Source organism: Symphodus melops (assembly GCF_947650265.1).
Source record: "Symphodus melops genome assembly, chromosome: 7".
Classification (NCBI taxonomy): Eukaryota; Metazoa; Chordata; class Actinopteri; order Labriformes; family Labridae; genus Symphodus; species Symphodus melops.
In genome coordinates, this window is record NC_136697.1 from 19,419,429 (window position 1) to 19,440,089 (window position 20,661).

Genomic DNA, 20,661 nt, shown 5'->3' on the forward strand with positions numbered 1-20,661 from the left:
TCAAGAGTATTTAAAAAAAATAAAAAATAAATACCCTCTTATTATTCCAGGCAACATCACGAAGAAGCTTCCCCGAAGGACAGTGGTTCCCGTCAGCGATACTGTCATCTTCTGTGTGGAGCTTGAGCAACCCTGCAGAGACGCCTACTGGACCCGCAATGGCGAAAAGCTTAAGGAAGATTCACGTATTTCCATTGCCTGTGTGCTCAGACAGTACACACTAACTATTAGAGATTGCCAGGCAGATGACTCTGGAGAAGTGGCCTTTGTGGCTGGAGACTGCAAGACGTCCACTCGATTCTCTGTCACTGGTGAGGATAAAATATGAAAAATGTCAATCTGTTGATTGTCATTATGTCGAAAGAAAAAAAAAAGTGTCAAAGTGGACTTCATTTGTTTGATCTGATTACTTATATATGTGAGCTGCTGTTACCTCATCAAGTGTCACCAACTGTCATTTAAGTATAAAACAGAGAAAAAGTGAACTGTCTTATTGTTCACTACAATAACTCAATACTCCTCTGAACATGAATAACACGATTATCACTCTGCTCAAGCTGCAAGAAAGCATCCTCCCGATCCCCCAGTCGACGCAGTGGTGCAGAACAAGACTGACTCCTCCATCACTCTTCAGTGGTCTCCTCCTGACAGTGACCGCCCTGTACCCATCAAGAGCTACATCGTGGAGAGGAGGAAGGTTGGCACTCAGACATGGCAGAGATGCGTTGCTGGAGAAAGCCTCGTTTCCACTGAGATCACCATCAGCAAGTTCACAGAAGAAGCAAGCTATCAATTCCGTATCTCTGCTATGAATGACTTTGGTCAGAGTGCTTACCTGGAGGTGCCCGGAAGCTTCTACCTGGGTAGGACTTGTTTTGTTTTGTTTTTTCGTTTTTTTTTTGCATTCATGTGATGTTGCTGTTCTTTTCTCACGTCTGGTTTTCCTCATCACCTCCAGAACCCAGTGCTGAAATCAGGAAAGGCTTGACGAACAGCACTGCAATCAATGGGGAGGAGTTCTCCATCTCTGTGGACCTCTCGGCTGTTTGTTCTGGATTCTGGTCTATAAACGGCCGTCTCCTGCGCAGCGGAAGCGATTACCTCATCACCAGGTCCAAAAACACACACACTCTGCTCATCCGTCTCGTGACCATGGACATGAATGGAGCTGAAGTCAAGTTTGTCGGTGGAGGCTCGCAAAGCAGTTGCATCTTATCTGTGAAGGGTATGCACTTTGTACTCAGTTTCAATGTCAAAACAAAACATGCTCTAATAAATGGCAATGAAGCAGCACATTTGCTTTTCTTTATACAAAATTTTGTCTTTTAAATTTTTTTTATTGAGGTCTGTTGGTTTTGAATTTCTTTTGTGAAAATGAATCAATAATGCCTTCTTACCTGACATTTCTTTTAGCTCCTTCTGTTAGGTTCACGAACAAGTCCGCTCAGCTCGGGATGGTAACCTGCAGTGCCCAAGAAACTGCTCAACTGACTGCTGAGGTGTCGGATTACGATACACAGGTTTGTGAAGGAAACGTACATAATCCTGTATGCCAATCTCCCACAGATAATTTTGATTTAGCTTTAACTTGACTGGTAATCCAGGATACAAAATGTACAGTCATTAAATATGTCATTGAGAATATTTTGGAAATCAATACAATCGGGTTTGAGCCTCTGGCAGCCCTGGAGTGATTTGACCCCTAATTCTAAAAAAATAAAATAAATGAATTCCAAAGTAATATTTACAGACTTTATTTACTGGTGATATTTTTTCAGGTAGTGAGAGGTAAAATCTGTGACCTGGTTACTAAAAAGTTGTGCATGACATTTACCAGCTTCATTTGTATAGTTTGGGGCCATTTTTTCCCTGAATTCTTGCACAATGGCTAAATCAAATAGGCCTTAACATCTGAGGCATAAGTGGTGCTTTTTTGATCTGCAGCACAGTTACATTACAATAAACTGTGATGGTTTGTTACATGTGCACAAGTGTAGTGGGCGCACAAGCCTCGCAGTCTTTCTGGGAATCAGGCACTAAGAATGTTCCAATCCATGTCATCATCAGTCTGAGAAGTTATTTACCTCAAGAACTGAATCCATTGTGTCTATCCTGTTCTGTGTTTTTCTCCAGGTGGTTTGGATGAAAAATGGACGAGAGCTGAAAATGGGAAAGAAGTATGAATATCTGATGGTAGACCGGAAGAGGACTCTGATGGTGCACAATGTCACAGAAGAAGATGTGGGCATCTACGAGTGTGTTTTAGCTGATGACAAAATGTCCCTGCAACTCGCTCTTAAAGGTACACACAGTTGGATAGTAACACTTTTTTCAGGGATATTAATTTGTCTTGCCGAGTGGAAGAAGTACTGCCCCAAGCACATGTAATATAGACTTTATTACTCGGAGCATTTCAATGAATTTACCTCATCTTCCATCTTTTTTTTCTTGAAGATGAACCTGCCAAGTTTCTGAACAAAGCCCGAGGTACCATGGGATTGACATCTTCCCTTAAAGGAGATCTGGAGCTGAGCTGTGAGGTCTCTCCAGCCAGTGCTGCTGTTGTGTGGAGAAAGGATCAGGTGGAGATCACCGAGGACCAAAGAACTTGCTTCGTCTCCAAAGGGACGCAAAGGAAACTCATCATCAAGGCAGCCAAGAAAAGTGATGAGGGACATTACTCCTGTGAGACAGCAGCAGATAAAGTCACATTCCAGGTCAAGATAAAAGGTGAGAATCACTGATGCTTTTGTTCAAAACTTGACTTACCACTAAACCTCTGCATCTTGCATTTTTTTCCAGAAACTCAAGCTGTAGCAACCTTCTCCAACAAAGAGTCTGTCCAGAAGGAGGTGAAAACAACTCTGTCCCAGAAAGCCACTCTGAGCTGCAATGTTTCGGACAGCAAGACAGAGGTGAAATGGTATAAAGAAGGCAAGTTGTTGATATCCAGCAGGACGATGTACTCAGAAACAAAAGGCAATACTCGTCAGCTGGTGATTGAAAAGGTGGAGAGGAGCGATGCTGGAGAGTATACATGTGACGCTGGAGGAGATAAGCTGGTCTTCAAGATAGTCGTGTCAGGTAGGACCAGAGGATTAATTACTTATCATGCATTTTAAAATCAGTTTTAGAAGATTGTGTCCAACAGTGAGCTGTACTCATATAACAAGAGTTAAGGGTTTAGCACAAATAGGACAGTGCATGAAATATATGGTTCAATATTGACCTTGGTGTTTGGATCAGTTATTTTTCAGTACAAAAGGGGAAACAAATGTATTAGCAGTTGTTGTCTAATTTTAAGTGATGTAGTAAAAGCACTGAACGAAATGCTGATAACTTAAAGGAAGAAACACAAATAAGTGACACGAATGATGGTTATATTTTACTTTAAGATTATGACCTGCTGGTAATTTCTGAACAACTGCAGCTTGTGCTTGTTATTACAAACTCACTAAAAGGCAGTCGGGCACTTTTCCAGATGCCTCGATCCTGTTTTTTATACAACAGACGCTACACACAATGGTAAAAACTGTTCAGCTGTTGTTATTATCTGACACAGTCTCAATCCCTGTCGACAGGCTGTTCGAACTCTTTGAGCAGAAAAGTTTGCCTCGCCGTCTGTTTTTGTCTCACGCAGCTTGTTGACACATAAGGGTGATGCCAACATAAATGTATAATGGGAAAAAAAAATGAAGTGATGCTGTAGAAATACCCACATTTATTGGAACTGTGTCAGCATAAAGCTTGACAATCGTTACTGCCCATATAGCTTAACTAGTCCAGGCTAAGCTAACTAGCTAACTCAGCTGAAAGAAACAAAACCGGTGCTCTAGCAAACCTTTCCCGCAAAAAAAGGGCTCTGGAATTTCTTTTCCATGTGTGCAGTAAGTGGATATAATTAAGCTTTTAGGTCATGTGGATTATCAACCAAGGCTGTTGCATACTTAACCAAACGTGCTGTGGAGTTTATCACCGATGATACAGTTAGTCAGTAGAGGGAGCTTTAAATCGTTGTGAGGATGTGTATTGTCCATATTCATATACAGTCTATGGTTTCTTAACATTTAGCCACAAAAGGAACTTTCGATTTGCACGATCAAGTTCTGATGTCAAATTCCAAATGTCAGGATAAAGTTTGAGTAAATAATTCATTTTTGATAAAAGTTCCCTGAAGAACGTGTACTGTTGATACATCCAAAAGTAATCAGTCTTTATCAATAGATCTCATAAAAGCACTGTATTTCTCATAAATGTAACCTACAGATGCCCAGTCGGCGTTCTCTAACAAGGAGACTGTTAAGAAGGAGGTGAAAGCCACTCTCTCCCAGAAAGCCACAATGACCTGTGAGGTAACTGATGCAAAAACGGAAGTAAAATGGTACAAGGACGGCAAACTGCTCACGTCAAGTAAGACCACCCACACTGAGTCAAAAGACAAGAGTCGCCAACTTGTGATTGACAGCGTAGAGAAGAAGGATGCTGGAGAGTACATCTGTGAGGCCGGGGCAGAGAAGCTCGTTTTTAGGATGAATGTGACAGGTATGAGAGAGAGATTTTTTAAATGATCACGTATTTGCTCATTAAATAGCTCTGATATGTAATCTGATATGGTCCCTGTTATTCCGGCTCCATTAGAGGCCCAGTCAGCCTTCTCTAACAAGGAATCAGTAGAGAAGGAGGTGAAAGCCACTCTCTCAAAGAGTGCCATCCTGAGCTGTGAGGTAGCTGATACCAAGACAGAGGTGAAATGGTACAAAGATGGCAAACTGCTCACTACCAGTAAGACAATCCACACAGAGTCCAAAGGCAAGAGTCGCCAACTGGTGTTTGACAGCGTGGACAAGAAGGATGCTGGAGAGTACATCTGTGAGGTCGGGTCCGAGAAGCTCGCTTTCAGGATGAATGTGACAGGTAAAATGGGATTTCTCTAAAATGGCATCACTTGACTTGTTAGGTGCTCGCTAATACGAGATAGCATCTGATGTAATCCATGTCATGTCTGATCCATCAGAAGCCCAGTCGGCCTTCTTCAACAAGGAATCAGTACAGAGGGATGTGAAAGCCACTCTGTCCCAGAAAGCCACTCTGAGCTGTGAGGTTGCTAACACCAAGACAGAGGTGAAATGGTACAAGGAGAGCAAGCTGGTGACTACCAGTAAGACAATCCATACAGAGTCCAAAGGCAAGAGTCGCGAGCTGGTGATCGACAGTGTGGAAAAGAAGGATGCTGGAGAGTACATCTGTGAGGTCGGGACTGAGAAGCTGCTCTTTAAAATTCAAGTAGAAGGTAAGATAAAGTAACTGTTTTCAATAACTACAAAATTGAGCTTAAAACCTTCCTTTCAGTGTTGTTTATAGAGAACTCAACACGTTTAAAGGGGATTTTTAAAGGGTTTATTTTGTACAAAAAAAAAACAAAAGCCTTGAGAGTTGTTCCGTAAAGTTCTTGTTGAATTTGTTTTCAGTCATAAACATGAAGTTTGTCAATTATGGAACAATATTTAACAGTCTATAAAAACGTATTTCAGTGACTTTTCTAATAAGTGATAGAAAGGATTAAAACTGTGAAACTGTGTGAAACTGGTTGGTACTTACTGCTTGTTCTTGTTTACCTCAAATTTGTGATTCTAATTAGACCGTAAACGTTGACTGCAGTGTTGGTTGCTCCAGATAGGAATATGTGGCATGTAATGCTTAAACATCTCTGTTGCTCCAATGTTGGTTTAGATTCCCTTGATGCTGTATGATGGTAATTCAAATTTTACAGCTAGGTAGTTGCTTGTAAATTTGGACGTGCTTTGTGCATTGATGTCTTGTTGCATTTGTTTGCTGAGGCAGCTCTGGTGTCTTCTGGTTCTGTTGTTGGTCAGTTTCTTGTCAGGGTTTTGTCTTTTGTTTTTTGCTGAATGAATTGTTTTTAATGTGTTCGCTGTTTCAACATCTTATTTCCAAATAGCTTTTGCTTTGCAACTTCAAAGAGAAACGTTGTGTCCTCCTGAATTCGACTTCTTATATTCGAATTCTTTCTCTATGTACTTTAAGCTTTGGTTGCATTTGTCCTCTAAATCCAAAGGCTTGTTTGAGCTATGGACGCCTTTTCATGACTGGCTGCAATTCTTTACAGCACCTTCTACAGATCTCCAGGCTAAATCCACTTTCCTCAACAAAGAGTCTGTCCAGAGGGAAGTGAAAGCGACTCTCTCCCAGAAAGCCATGATGAGCTGTGAGGTAGCTGATAACAGGGCAGATGTAAAATGGTACAAGGACGGCAAACTGCTGAGTCCTAGCAGAGCGCTTCACATGGAGTCGAAGGGCAAGATACGTCAGCTGGTGATTGACAGTGTCGAGAGGAAAGATGCTGGAGAATACGTCTGTGAAGTTGGATCTGAAAAAATGCCATTTAGAGTACAGGTGACAGGTATGGGGAGACACATTGAAGAGTGTGGTATTTGTGCTTATTTTTCTGAAGTTTAAATGTTTGTCTGCTTGTCACTGATTTACAGATGAAGTGAAATAATGACAGCTTCACATGAGGGTTTGCATTACTGATTTTGTTTCGTCACAGTCCTCGGCTGTATCATAGATATTCGTATTTCGTTGTGTGATTTGCAGACTTTGTTCTTTAATGCGGCTTCAGAATATACAGCTGTAGTTCGCTGGTCCTGGCTGCACATTTGTCCAGCCTATTCAAACACTGTTGATGTTTTGATTACATAAGCAATACTTCCTGTTTATATTTTGGCGCGTGTCTCATTAAAAAAAAAAATAGAGCTGATCAGTGTTTGAATGAGTTGTGTTAATATGAAAGTGGTCCACGCCATTAAGTTCTTCCATGACCACTTTTGCAGAGAGCCAAGCCATGTCAGCCCTCTCTATTAAGGAATCGGTAGAGAAGGAGGTGAAAGCCACACTCTCCAAGAAAGCCACTCTTAGCTGGGAGGTCTCTGATTCCAAAGCAGAGGTGAAATGGTACAAGGATGGAAAGCTTCTGACTACTAGTAAGACAGTCCATGCAGAGGCGAATGGCAAGAGTCGCGAGCTGGTTATTGACAGCGTGGACAAGAATGATGCTGGAGAGTACATCTGTGAGGCTGGGACCGAGAAGTTAGCTTTTAAGATTCAGGTGGCAGGTAGGAGGGAAGGGATTTTAGCTTTGTGGCTTCATGTGTTTCTTCCTAGGGTGTTTCTGTGGTTTTCATTCAAACATTACGGTGTTTTGGGTTGACTTATATGCTTTCATTTGTTGACATCATGTTTTTTTTTTTAATTTCCTGTGCAGAAGCCCCAGCTGGCTTCTCCAACAAAGAGTCTGTCAAGAAGGAAGTGAAAGCCACCCTCTCCCAGAAAGCCACTCTGAGCTGTGAGGTTTCTGATTCCAAAGCAGAGGTGAAGTGGTACAAAGATGGCAAACTGCTCACTTCTAGCAAAGCGGTCCACATGGAATCAAAGGGCAAGACTCGGGAACTGATCATAGAAAAAGTGGAGAAAAAAGATGCTGGAGAGTACACGTGTGAGGCTGGTTCTGAGAAGCTTGCGTTCAAGCTTCAGATGACGGGTAAAGCATGTTTTTAAGATATCTTTAACGGTTTAAAAATGAGAATTATCCGCACAACAACAACAAAAAAATCTTTTTCAATCATTTCAGATGCTGCTGTCCAGTTTCAGAGGAAACATGTCAAGGACACATGTGTTGTCCAAGCGTGTGAGAACATAGTTTTGACCACTGAGCTGACGTCAGAGAGTGGCAGCGTGAAGTGGTTTAGAGATGATGTCGAGCTCAAGGAGGACAGCAAGTATGAAATGAAAAAAGAAGGCCTTTCTCGTACCCTGATCGTGAAATCCACAGAATCCAGAGACAGCGGGTCTTACTCCTGTCAAACTGCTGATGACAAACTGGAGTTTAAAGTTCAAGTTAAAGGCAAGGCATAGAAATGACTGCGGGCACCCTGCTTTTGTACACCCTTTAAGATGCCAGATTTTGTTTTGATCCGCCATGTTTCCATTTCTAATTCAGCTTTGAAGTTTGTCGTCCAAATGAAGCCTTCTGCCGTGGAGCTGGGCGGTACACTTAGCCTGGTGTGTGAACTTAATCAAGCCTCGGGGGATGTTGTCTGGCGGTGTGACGGTCGTGAGATTAAACCTGGAGGCAGGCACTGTATCAGGACAGATGGTGCGAAGCGGCTTCTCACTGTGACAGGCATGACTAAAGAAGATGAAGGAGAATATTGCTGTGAATGCAGAAGTGACAAAACTACTGTAAAAGTCACCTCAAAGGGTAATGAAGGTTTTAATGAAACTAAAGAAATCACCGTTTCAGAGTATGAAGCTTTTCGTTTTTCTCTCAGCCTACTTCATTCAGTGCGACTGATTTCTTCCAGCACCCAGAGTTGTGAGGCTCACCACCAAACTGAACAACGTGGCTGCAATGGAGGGAAAGGATGCCATCTTCAAGTGTGCAGTCAACCCAGCTGATGCCAACGTTAAATGGTTCCACAACAGTTTACCCGTCACAACTGGGCCAAAGTATAAGATTGAGCAAGGCGGGGGCAGTCACTCACTCACCGTCACCTCCGTTACGCAAAAGGATGCTGGAGAGATAAGCATTGACGCAGAGGGCAAAAGCTGCCAAGCTAATCTACAAGTGCAACGTAATAATTTATTTTCTCATTAAACATTGTTTGTCTCAATTTTGTTGAGGAACTTAATGTCGTGTTGACCTTGTTTTTTTGTATTTCTTGTGTTAAAACTAGATGAGCCTGTAACCTTTAAGAAAAAGCTAGAGAACCTGACAGTGGAGGAGCAGAGTGAAGTAAAACTGGAGGTGGAGCTCAGTAAGCCATCAGATGAGGTGAGGTGGATGAAGAACAGTGTAGTCGTGCAGCCTGCAGGAAACATGGAGATTCGGGTGAATGGAGTTAAGCAGGCTCTGGTGTTCAAGAGTGTGACTCATGCTGACCGAGGCATCTACTCCTGTGAAACCCTGGACGACAAAACCCAGGCCAAACTCAGTGTGGAAAGTAAGTAATCCATAAATTTCATTTTGTAAAAAAGGTAGCATTCACGGTATTTTATTAAATATTCAAACACTAAAGATCAGCATTCTCCAAAAATGTATTGGAACCATGCAAAACATTTTTTTTTTCTCTCCTTACCTAGTGAAGAAGATCAAGGTCATCAAAGGCCTAACTGACACCAAGGCACATGAAACAGAGACAGTAACACTGGAGGTAGAACTCAACCAGGCTGATGTTGAAGGCACCTGGACTAGGGATGGGGCCAAGTTAAAGTCAGGGGGAAACTGTCGTATCACAGCTCTAGGAAAGAAGCATGCCTTGACATTTTCCAATCTCAAGAAGGAGGATGCAGGAACTATTGTCTTCCAGGCAGAAGGAGTGCATATTTCGAGCAGATTGTCTGTCACAGGTAAGGGCTGTGTCTTGTTTGTAAATTAGCCACTTGGTTAGTCATTAGGCAGAGCTCAACTTTATTTCTGAACTGCGACACAACAAGAACATTCAGTCAAGTCTCATTTTCAACGTGTGTTTGTTTCTCCAGAACCTCCCGCTATGATTTCAAACCCCATAACCGACATCAGCGTTCCTGAGAAGGAGAAGGTTACTTTTGAATGTGAAGTGTCTAGAACAAATGCAGATGTTAAATGGTTCAAGGTGAGAAATCATTTTCAAATCAAATATTATCTATTTAAAGCACTGTGCTAAATGTTGCTGAATTATTTTTGAAAAAACAAACAAACAAAAAAAACGTTTGATTTGCAGAACGACGTGGAACTCAAACCAGGGAAAAACTTTGGAATCCATTCCTTGGGCCGTAAGCGCTCTCTGGTCATTAACAAATGCACCCCTGAAGATGCAGGCACCTACATCTGTCGCACCAGTGATGACAACACCTCTGCCAAACTCACTGTTCATGGTACTGATAAGTTAAATCACGAAGCCCAAAAATCAATCACATATGATTTACTGTGAAGTGTAATACAATTAAATACAAACATCTTTCCCCCTGCAGCTAGAGATATTAAGATTGTTAAGAGGCTGGAGGACGTGGAGGTGATGGAGAAGGAGAGTGCTGCGTTTGTCTGTGAAATATCACACGATGAAGTAGAATGCCAGTGGTACAAAGGAAGTGCTAAACTCAAAGTTGGCGACAACATCAAGATGAGACAAGAGGGTAAAGTGTTGAAAACTAAAACAACCTGTGTGATTTACGAACTGTTTCATGACATGTTTCAGTATTCAGCTGAATAATTACATTTTGTATAAAGCCCGACCGATTGATTGGCCAGCTGAGAATATGGGCCGATTTCAGCGTATCAAGGGATTATGGGAGTCAGCTAATTTTCTCGTAGATATTTGCAGATATTACTAGATTTATTCACCTGTCAAATAGCATTTTATCTGAGTTTCATTATATTACACTGGCAGACTGTGCTATCGCGATTACAACAAGCATCATGAGTGACCATCTTGTCTTCCTTTTATATGCATATCTTTTCTACAAGCATCTGATAACTGCATTTGCGGGATCAACACAATAAATGTGTATGTCTATATCTAAAGATAAATAGATAAAGAACGTAGATCTGAGAAAGATATCGTGTGATTTATCGGTATCTGATTTTCTTTCTTCCTAATATTGATATCGGCTCCAAAAATCCTACATCGGTCGGGACCTAATTTTGTCACTGAAATCTGTATTTCATCCCCTAGGCAGAACCCATGTACTCTTGTTTAAGTCGGTAAACCCAGAAGATATCGGTGAGATAAAGTTCACAGCTGAAAAGGCCTCTTCAACAGCAAAACTGAAAGTGAAAGGTAAAAAAAAACGTCAAGCTGCTACTGTGCACATATTGTTGCATGCATAAGCTAACCTTTATGTTACAATGTTCAGATGTGGTTGCAAATGGATTGTTTTTATCTACTGTGGTGAAAGCTGTCAGAAGAATTGAAATGATTGAATACCTCTGCACATTTTGATGTTTTCTTCTTCTTTATGATAAACAGTAAGGATTCTATCTGCAAATAGCAAAAGGTCACATAAGAATTTTACCAAGTGAATTGATACGGTATACACGTATATGTAAACAGCTAAAAGAGGAAACACAGGCATCATTCTGTCAGTATTGATGTGATGGAAGATCCATTTGCAATTAGCATCTGCATTGTTGTGCCTCATTGAGGCCTGATGGCAAAGGGAACACCACACGCCCAGGTTTAGAATTATTACAGGAGGTCAAAGCTTTCTGAGAAGTTGATGAAAAAGAGTCAAACTTTTGTTTCGGGTACAAACTGTGACAGGTTACTTTGCTATCAGTGGACCATAAGCTGCTCTAAGTTGCACCAACATGCTCATGTTTTCTTGCCTTTGTCAATTCCCAGCTGTTTGCAATCAAACAGCAACTCGTATTTTAACAGGTGTGACAGTTCCTCCTGTTTAAGAATGTTTCTTTACAAAGTAATTGCTATCTGCTGTAGCTTTTCTAACTTATGCTGCATCAATAGCAGACATTCTCTGTTGCACATTTGTACTATTTCCTTTGGCTATATTTTTCTATAACAGACATTGCCTATTGTAATTGCATTGAAGGGCTTCAGCGTTACCTGATACGTGCTAGTTTTTATTGATTGAGTGTTATTGTCACTATAGAGCTGCCTGTCAAGTTTGTGAAGAAACTCAGGGATAAGATAGCGATGTTTAAGCATCGTGGTCATCTTGAATGCCAAGTGTCACGAGCCAGTGCAAAGGTGAAGTGGTACAAGAACAAGACTGAGATCAAACACGGCAAGAAGTACGAGATCAAGAGTGAAGATGTGTACCGAAAGCTCACCATCAACGATGTGGATTCCGGGGATGAAGATACGTATACCTGTGACGCCACTGATGACAAGACATCCTGTAAACTACTTGTGGAAGGTAACATCATGGAAGATGACAAAGGTTGAGTTCAAGAATAGTGTGAGGTTTAGCATTTTTGGTGGTTCGTCGATATGATTGAATAAATAGATTGCGTTGTTAAAGAATTTACACAAAACAAGCCATCAGACTCGTAGTCAATGAGGTATCTATCTGTCTCAATCTACTGTATGTGTCTGTCTGTCTATTTGATCTATTTACCTTTTCCTATCTCTCTGAAGTGATTAAGTAGAACACTAATGGGAAGTAAAATAATATAAGTTGACCTATTTTTGGGCCAATAAATTAATTCATTTACTGACTGATATTTCAGATTATTTATTAAAGAAATGGGTGAAAAAACAGTGATTTGGCATTTTTAACTCAAGACATTTGAACTTGTCACACTAGAAAAGTACAGAAATATATAATGATCAAATCACTCTGGTTTCACAGTCCAGACATGGTACTGTATGGTGGCTCTCATTGTTTCATTGTCAAGTTTGATATTTTCATTCAGTGAGTGAGATATCCATTCAGCCAAAGCAGATGATAATACAAATGCTTTAAGATAGGATAATGATGTACTTGTCGTTGCAGTGGATTTACATGTGATTAATGTTCTCTGCATGTACAGCAGTTGTGTTATATGTGTCTTTATGATTTGTGTGATGTGTTTATTTAACCTATTTTAAATAGCTCTTTAATGTTCAGCTGCATTTTCATTATAGTGGACAATGGTACTAATAGCAGCCAACAGTGAAGACTATCTCCTGAATTAACTGTGTTGCTGTTAAGTAAAACTTTTATAATGTAGACAGTTAGTTACATACAACAGGCATCTTCAGACTTTTCAGCCCACTACCCCAAAAGACTGGGGACCCCCTCTGTCCCTGGAAGTGGTTAAAGCATTTAACGTTGCGTTTCTTTTGCGCAACTCAGCAACATATAGACAGTAGTGTTAAGTTCATGGATGTTGTTGTGTATTAAGTATAAGAGGTAAACATTTTAAATGTCCTTTATTGTACAACAGTGTTATCATTAGTTTATGGGCTCATAATTGACTTTCACTAACCCATTCCCTCTAAATAACCCTTCCAGAGCAGTCCATCAGCATTATCAGGGAGCTCAGTCCTGTAGAAGTGACGGAACCATTTGCAGCTGTTTTCGAGGTTGAAATCAGTATGGAACTGGTAAAGCCTCCAATATGGACTCTGAACGGAGTTGCCTTAAAGGAAAGCGTTGATGTTGAAATGGAGAAGGAGGGGACTCTGCATCGTCTCACATTCAAAAAGACCAAAGCATCGATGACAGGAACGGTGCTGTTTACAGCTGGGAAGAGCAAATCCTCAGCCCAGCTCACAGTCAAAGGTACAAGTGTTGAGTCGCATGAACACAGCAGTTGGCCCCATAATGTTTCTACCGTGATGATGTGATGGCATCCGCATTTGAATCTAACCACACACTGTCATTTTCAGAGCGTCCACTGGAGATTGCAGAGCCCATCAAGGATGTGAAGGCAAAAGAGAAAAGTTCTGCCATACTCTCTTGCAAATTCACCGCCTCACCAAAAGAGGTTAAATGGTTCAAAGACCATTTACCTCTGGCATCGTCAGACAAGTACAACATGAAGCAAGATGCTACGAGGGCCCAACTTACCATTCAAAGGCTGACTGAAGAAGACAGTGGACAGTACAGCTGTCAGTCTGGACCTGCTGAGAGCAAAGGCACCCTCACTGTGGAAGGTACATTGTGAACCAAGTTGAAATAACATACAAAATACAGCAAGTGCAGATGTGTTCATGAAATTCACATCAAGACGTAAAAAAAAGAAAGAAGGCAAAAGTGGTCTTCAAACTAATTTTTTCTTTTGTACAGTGCGTGAAATCAAGATCAGCAAACACTTGGCCGACACAGAGGTCGATGAAGACAGTGACGCAGTGTTCACATGTGAGATAAACTATGCAGACGAAGAGGTTCAGTGGCTTCTGAATGAAAAGGTGCTCTTTACTAATGAAGTGAACACCATCACTCATGATGGACAGGTTCACAAACTCACTCTGAAGAACTTAGCACCTCAGGACGGCGGAACTATCACCTTCCAAGTCCGTAAGGTCAAAGAATCAGTGACACTTAAAGTTAAAGGTAAGAACTTTGATACACTACCTTTCCATTATCGGTATTGGCTTTTACAATCCAACCCTAACAGTGACTTGATGAAACATCCCTCAGCGTTTCTTCACCGTCTTTTCCCCCTCCAGAGAAGCGTGCTGTGTTCCTCAAGTCTCTAGATGATGTCATTGGAGAGGAGAAAGGCATGATAACTCTGGCATGTGAGGCGTCCAAGCCCAGGGTCTCACCCACATGGAGAAAAGAAGGTAAAGTCTTGAAGGCTGGACCAAAATATGAGCTGCTTCACACAGGCAAGTCTTTGGGACTGATCATCAAGGATGTCACCAAAGAAGATGCTGGCGGGTATACCTGTGATCTTGGAACTGAGGTTTCTAAATCAAAGGTCACTGTGAGAGGTTGGTACTGTTGTCTGAAACACAAACTTTAAAGTGATTTTCACCTCACAACAATTATATGGTTTGACATCACTGAATTTTACTCTCCATCCCACATTTAGAGATCGGCATTGGAATAACCAAATGGCTGAAGTCTGCTGAGGTGAACGAGGGAGAGACCTGTAGCTTCGAGTGCATCTTATCTCGTGAAAGCACAGATGAGTGTTCCTGGACTCTTAATGGCCAAACTATTAAAAATGCCGACCGCTTCAAAATCACAAGTAAAGGACGCAAGTACATGCTGACCATAAAGGATGTTACTGCTGCTGATGCCGGAGAGGTGGCCTTTAAGCTGAAAGACCTGAGCTCCAAAACAACATTAACAGTTGAAAGTCAGTGAAATGTCTACTTTTTTAAGGAGGCACAAAGTCACAAAGATATTATTGTACTCATAGAAGGTATCTTCCTTTTTTTCCAGGCAAAGCCTCATCAGTGGCCAAAGCACTGCAAAACGTGAGTGCCGTTCAAGGGGAGGATGCAGTGTTCATCTGTGAGGTAACACAGGCAAGTTCCACTGTGAAGTGGTCCAAGGAAAGCAAGGCCATCAAAAAGAGCCAGAGGTATGAGATAAGCCAAGAGGACAAGGTCATGAAACTGATCGTCCATAATGTCTCTGCTCAAGACTCTGGAGAGTACAGTTGTGAAGTAGTTGGAGGTGCAACCACTAAAGCCAAACTTGAAATCAAGGGTAAGACTTACGAAACTGTATTTACCTTATTCCATGACATGACACTTTAATCGTTGACTGTTTCTGAGCCTAAAAGCCTTAAGGATGTTTTAATGAAATATAATGACAGTGAACTTCATATGAAACAATCAATCCATTAATCTTTACAGTTTCCTCCAATACTCAAAACTGCTGGTCACTCTCCTTTTACAGAGCCAAGCCATAAGTTCACAAAGGTGCTGAAGGACAGCCAGGCAGAGGAGAAGAGCTGTGTGACCTTGCAGTGCGAGACTGCACAAAGTCCATCCGCTGTGGTATGGCTGAAAGGTCACACAGAGCTCAAGGCTGGAGGTCGATATGAGATGTCCCAGAAAGAGGGCGTCTTAACACTCACCATCAAACACCTGGAGGAGAACGACACTGATATCTACACCTGTGACGTGGGCACTGCCAAGAGCATGGCAAAGCTGACAGTCAATGGTAAGAACTGAAGTATGCATGTATTCAAGTGTAGGGTAAGTATCTGTGTAGCAGACTATAACCATATACACTTTATTTAAATTCTTTGAAAATGAAATGTTCCATAAGTCTTAGGACACAAAGAAGAGACCATGGTAAGTCATTGTTAACCACATAGTGCTTAATCCTTTTATTTAAGGAGTTGTATACATGAGACTTACTTGACATGATGCATTTTATTGAATGCTGTATTTTGAAGGACTTACGTGGCGCTCCTCCACTGTGAATGTGTTGTGCAAGGTTTTTGAATTGTATGAGATGAACGTTGTGTTGACTTCCATCATAGCTTGGTTTTGGTTGTGCTTTCTTCATGAGGTTTCGGTTGTGGGGATTTGGGGGGGGGGGGGCAGTTTTTGCTGCTAGTCCTCTGGATGTGCTGTGGTGCTTAGATCAAACCCTGATGCATCCCTCCTGGGTATTTAAGTTTTAGAAGAGAGTTTGAAGTAACTCTTTATCTCCTGCATTTACCAAGTTAAAGTTTGTTTTCAGTATTTTGTGTTGTGAGTGACTCGGATTTTGAGCTATTTTCTATCCTCTGTCACCAGTTTGCATGATTGAGAAACTGTCTGCACAGCCACAATGTGAACAGCCTCTGTCAGCATGTGCTAGTGTCCCGTTTACTGGCCAAATGTATTGTTTTAATATTTTTGCTTTTTCGAGATAATTTTGCTGCATTAAGACTTCTTTTGTTGTTGGTGCTTATCCTTTGTGCATTTTATGTTGATGTAATATCAATGTTTAAAATTCTTTATCAAAAGCAACATCAGTCCAATTAAGAGTGGAACCAATACTGCTACTGCCGGGAGTACTACAACTCTTTTATCATCCTCTTCACCACTCCCTTTTCATTCTCCATCAGTACCCAGAAAATACAACGTTCTGTTTCATGTAATCAAGACGTTGTTCATTTTAATTTTAGCCCTGCCGGCCAGTTTTATTGAAAACCTCAAGAACCAGCAGAAAAACGAAGGGGAGTCTGTGACACTTTGCTGCAAGACATCTAAACCGTCCTCCAACATTCAGTGGAAGAAAGGCTCTGAAATTCTTAAAGCTGGAGAGAAGTACGAGATGAAGCAGAGCGAGTCCTCCTGTGAGCTTCAGATGAAGAACTTGAAGGTCGACGACGGTGGGGAATATTTTTGCATTTGTGGCGACCAAAAAACATCTGCAACTTTGAAAGTCAATGGTATGGATTTTCCAGCAACGTTTTTTAAATTCTAAATGTTGTATTTCCCTTGAGGAGTTTCACTATTTGTGCTTTGAATGTGTTTTATTTCATCCTTTGTAAAACTCTGAACCGCACTTAGTATTTGAAAGTAATGACAACTTGGTTGTACAGCGCTACCGCCAACTTTCATACGGAAACTGGAGAACCAGGACACTGAAGAAGGAGCCAACATTACTCTGCGTTGTGACATCTCTAAACCTGATGTCCCTGTGAAGTGGAAGAAGGGAAAGGAGGTCCTGAGGTCTGGAGAAAAACACCAGATAAAGCAGAAGGAATCTGTGAATGAACTCCTGATTAACAACGTGGTGCCAGAAGACAGTGGAGACTACAGCTGTGTGTGTGGAGACCAAGAGACAACAGCTAGCCTTAAAGTCAAGGGTAGGAGGAAGATTTCTGTTGGAGGATTTTTTTGAGCAGCCTTTTGATTGCTCAAACCTAGACATGTTTGTTTTGGAGTATGCTTGTTATAGATCTCGAATCATCAGTGTTAGTCTTCTGCTTACAGTGTTGAATGTGGAAAAAAAATGTATTTTGTTAATGCACATCACGGAATGCTAACCAACCAATAAATGCTCAGCCCAACCAGTGACCTTCAAACAGAAGCTGGAGAGTCAGGAGGCTGAGGAGGGAGGCAGCATTACTCTGCACTGTGAGCTCTCTAAACCTGGAGTCTCAGTGGAGTGGAAGAAGGGCACACAGGTCCTGAAGTCTGGAGACAAATATCAGATGAAGCAACAGGCATCTGTGAATGAACTCCTGATCAACAAAGTTGTACCAGAAGACAGTGGAGACTACAGCTGTGTGTGTGGAGACCAGAAGACAACAGCTAGCCTTAAAGTCAAGGGTAGGAGGAAGATTATTTGAAGATTTTGTCAGTTGAATATTTTTTAGAAACAGATTGTAATATACATAATTGCATTAATTTTTTTGGAGGCGGGACATGATCATTCAGTTATTTATTTTGTCTGGACAAAAACCTATCAGTGTTTGTTGAGTTACAAAAAAGAGAGTGTTTAATTTACAAAAGCACAAATGTGCCAACCGTTCAAGTGAATCAAGAGGGCAGGCTTGCTCCCTTTCTTTTTCTTCTTTTTTTTTTCTTTGTTTTTTTTGTGCGAAACAGTTATTGAGACTGGCTTGCTTAAACTCATAAATCTAAAACATTTACACTAATAAACTGCTGGCTTATAAGCCCTGCATCAGGTCATTTTGGCAAGGTATTTTATCTAGTGCTTTGATCCAATGAAATCAATGTGACCTTGTTGTTTACATGTCTTGCAACTGATTACTAATCATACACTAAATGCTCAGCCCAACCAGTGACCTTCAAACAGAAGCTGGAGAATCAGGAGGCTGAGGAGGGAGCCAGCATTACTCTGCACTGTGAGCTCTCTAAACCTGGAGTCTCAGTGGAGTGGAAGAAGGGCACACAGGTCCTGAAGTCTGGAGACAAATATCAGATGAAGCAACAGGCATCTGTGAATGAACTCCTGATCAACAAAGTTGTGCCAGAAGACAGTGGAGACTACAGCTGTGTGTGTGGAGACCAGAAGACAACAGCTAGCCTTAAAGTCAAGGGTAGGAGGAATTTCAAAGAGTCCACCTGACAAATCATAAAGCCGCTTTTTGTTAGTACAAAATCGAGACGCATTTTAATGTCTGCATGTCTTCAAGCTAATTATCAGAAAATGTCTTCTGAATTCAGTGCCGTGTTTTTCGTGTGTTGTATTTATTAATGCATGCAGCTGAATGCTAACCATACACTAAATGCTCAGCCCAACCAGTGACCTTCAAACAGAAGCTGGAGAGTCAGGAGGCTGAGGAGGGAGGCAGCATTACTCTGCACTGTGAGCTCTCTAAACCTGGAGTCTCAGTGGAGTGGAAGAAGGGCACGCAGGTCCTGAAGTCTGGAGACAAATATCAGATGAAGCAACAGGCATCTGTGAATGAACTCCTGATCAACAAAGTGGTGCCAGAAGACAGTGGAGACTACAGCTGTGTGTGTGGAGACCAGAAGACAACATCTAGCCTTAAAGTCAAGGGTAGGAGGAATACTGTCTTAAAGTATATTAAGATGGGTCATTGTTATTTTGAAAATTCCACTTGTGTTGTATTTTTTAATCTTGGTAACTGCAGGAGATTTTATTTGTACTATTTGATCACGTACAACTAAAACTGTTTTTATTGATAGCTCTCATCTGTTTTTCTGAACTCAAGCGCTTGCATTGAGTCTCTCGCTGTCCCTCACATTGTGTCCGTCTCTGTCGCCTTGCTTCTATGATTCCTTTCTGCGGCCTCATAACACGTCAGCTTTTCTCGTAGTATGTCCAACATCAAGCTTTGCCAGTCACTTCTTTTACATTGTATGTGTTGCATCAACACGTTGGATGTGTAAGTCTGAGATATTGAAAACGCATCGCTGCTGGACCCTGAACCCTATTTTGAAGTGACTCATGTTTGCCAAGTCATGTAAGTCCATGTTGTATGGTGGTTCTTGCGTTCCATGGTGCTTGCTGATTGCTGACATTGTTGTAAGTCTGCTACTTCTTTGAGTACTAAACTGTAATTGAAAAGACCCCATTGACAATGGGAGGTGGGAAAGGAGTACAAACGTGTGCTGGCTCTCAGCTTTATGTTTTCTGTCCATCTTGAGAATGGCCTTCGTCTTGTCGTCTACCTTTATATAGGATGCTTTGGGGCCAGTAAAGCATTAGCAAATGCATTCTTTTTACCAGATTGGAAGGTTGCAGTTGTGTGTGTCTGTACTTCTATCCTTCACTGGATTGGTATTTCATTTTCCTTCTTCTCTCTGTGAACTACCCGGCTCATTTAAAACATAAGAACCCTCGTATTTATGCGTTTAAGTAGGCAGTAACAATCAGAGGATCGACTTAACTTTCTATGTAAATGTTGACTTGTGTTTGGCATGATTCTTTGTCCTGAAGATGATAAATGAACTAGTTGGAGAAGAATAAAGGCTTTTGCATTTGCAGTTACACAGGCAGCCAAGACACCTGAAGCTCCGCCCCTAGCTGCTAAAGACAAGCACAAGAAGCAAGAGATAAATGAGACCGTCAAAGGTATTCTCCTAAGTTTCTTAGCTTCGCTTGTTATTTTGTCTTTTTGCATTTGCAGTTATCAGCCTGGGCACCATATTGCTTGTTTGGACAAGAACTGAAAAACACACACACACACACTGGACTTTCCCTCCATGTCTTGGCTAATGGCTGGTGCTAATAAGTCAGAAACATATCATTCTATGAATTGGCTCACTCGATGTCTTGTTGGCTTCAAGAAATGCTTTAATGCTGTTCATGTTTTTACCGTCCTGCTATATTGCTGAAATGACCATCGGCTTGCTGGGAAACGAGCCTGCTTTATTCTCGCAGCAACATCTGTGGTTTCCATGGTTTTTAAGTTCTTACGTTGGTTGATGCTTAATGTTTGTAAAGGCAACGTCAATGATGCATGTCTAAATTGTGGGTCCAATGTTGTTTTCAATTTCATAGCTGTTGAGCTTCAAACTACTGGACAGAGCCCTAAACAGCAGCTCCTCAAACAGGAGGTTGAGAGAGATGCACAGCAGCTCAAAGTCAGAACTGAAGGTAATGAGACACTTTAGTTCATGGCTTCATCGGTCAGTACGCTTTGCATGATCTTCATATTCCTCAAAAGTGTATGCTCTAATGTCAAAAGTGGTTATCTTACTCAAGACCAGTTGGTTTGTCAGGCATACTGTATCGTTGCTTTTATATTGTATTGTCCTT

At 41.4% G+C, this 20,661-nt stretch overlaps 1 protein-coding gene across 6 annotated transcripts in view; it reads left to right on the plus strand.

The window, feature by feature from the left end:
* Positions 1-20,661, plus strand: part of obscnb (obscurin, cytoskeletal calmodulin and titin-interacting RhoGEF b) — a 50,599-nt gene that overhangs the window by 5,064 nt on the left and 24,874 nt on the right. For 3 of the 6 annotated variants that reach the window (XM_079347852.1, XM_079347853.1, XM_079347854.1), the window contains exons 4-40: positions 51-311; positions 558-863; positions 959-1,225; positions 1,414-1,520; positions 2,134-2,302; positions 2,455-2,730; positions 2,803-3,084; positions 4,267-4,542; positions 4,639-4,914; positions 5,015-5,290; positions 6,128-6,421; positions 6,852-7,133; positions 7,283-7,558; positions 7,649-7,921; positions 8,018-8,278; positions 8,382-8,651; positions 8,754-9,020; positions 9,160-9,426; positions 9,559-9,671; positions 9,780-9,933; positions 10,030-10,191; positions 10,731-10,835; positions 11,668-11,934; positions 13,015-13,284; positions 13,392-13,658; positions 13,792-14,058; positions 14,175-14,441; positions 14,543-14,812; positions 14,899-15,168; positions 15,361-15,627; positions 16,586-16,852; positions 17,006-17,272; positions 17,472-17,738; positions 18,206-18,472; positions 18,670-18,936; positions 19,888-19,974; positions 20,404-20,499. In XM_079347852.1, the coding sequence (XP_079203978.1) occupies positions 51-311; positions 558-863; positions 959-1,225; positions 1,414-1,520; positions 2,134-2,302; positions 2,455-2,730; positions 2,803-3,084; positions 4,267-4,542; positions 4,639-4,914; positions 5,015-5,290; positions 6,128-6,421; positions 6,852-7,133; positions 7,283-7,558; positions 7,649-7,921; positions 8,018-8,278; positions 8,382-8,651; positions 8,754-9,020; positions 9,160-9,426; positions 9,559-9,671; positions 9,780-9,933; positions 10,030-10,191; positions 10,731-10,835; positions 11,668-11,934; positions 13,015-13,284; positions 13,392-13,658; positions 13,792-14,058; positions 14,175-14,441; positions 14,543-14,812; positions 14,899-15,168; positions 15,361-15,627; positions 16,586-16,852; positions 17,006-17,272; positions 17,472-17,738; positions 18,206-18,472; positions 18,670-18,936; positions 19,888-19,974; positions 20,404-20,499 (8,883 nt within the window). The remainder of the gene's footprint in view (positions 1-50; positions 312-557; positions 864-958; positions 1,226-1,413; positions 1,521-2,133; positions 2,303-2,454; positions 2,731-2,802; positions 3,085-4,266; positions 4,543-4,638; positions 4,915-5,014; positions 5,291-6,127; positions 6,422-6,851; positions 7,134-7,282; positions 7,559-7,648; positions 7,922-8,017; positions 8,279-8,381; positions 8,652-8,753; positions 9,021-9,159; positions 9,427-9,558; positions 9,672-9,779; positions 9,934-10,029; positions 10,192-10,730; positions 10,836-11,667; positions 11,935-13,014; positions 13,285-13,391; positions 13,659-13,791; positions 14,059-14,174; positions 14,442-14,542; positions 14,813-14,898; positions 15,169-15,360; positions 15,628-16,585; positions 16,853-17,005; positions 17,273-17,471; positions 17,739-18,205; positions 18,473-18,669; positions 18,937-19,887; positions 19,975-20,403; positions 20,500-20,661) is intronic. The other 3 variants (XM_079347855.1, XM_079347856.1, XM_079347857.1) reach the window with 3 other exon arrangements.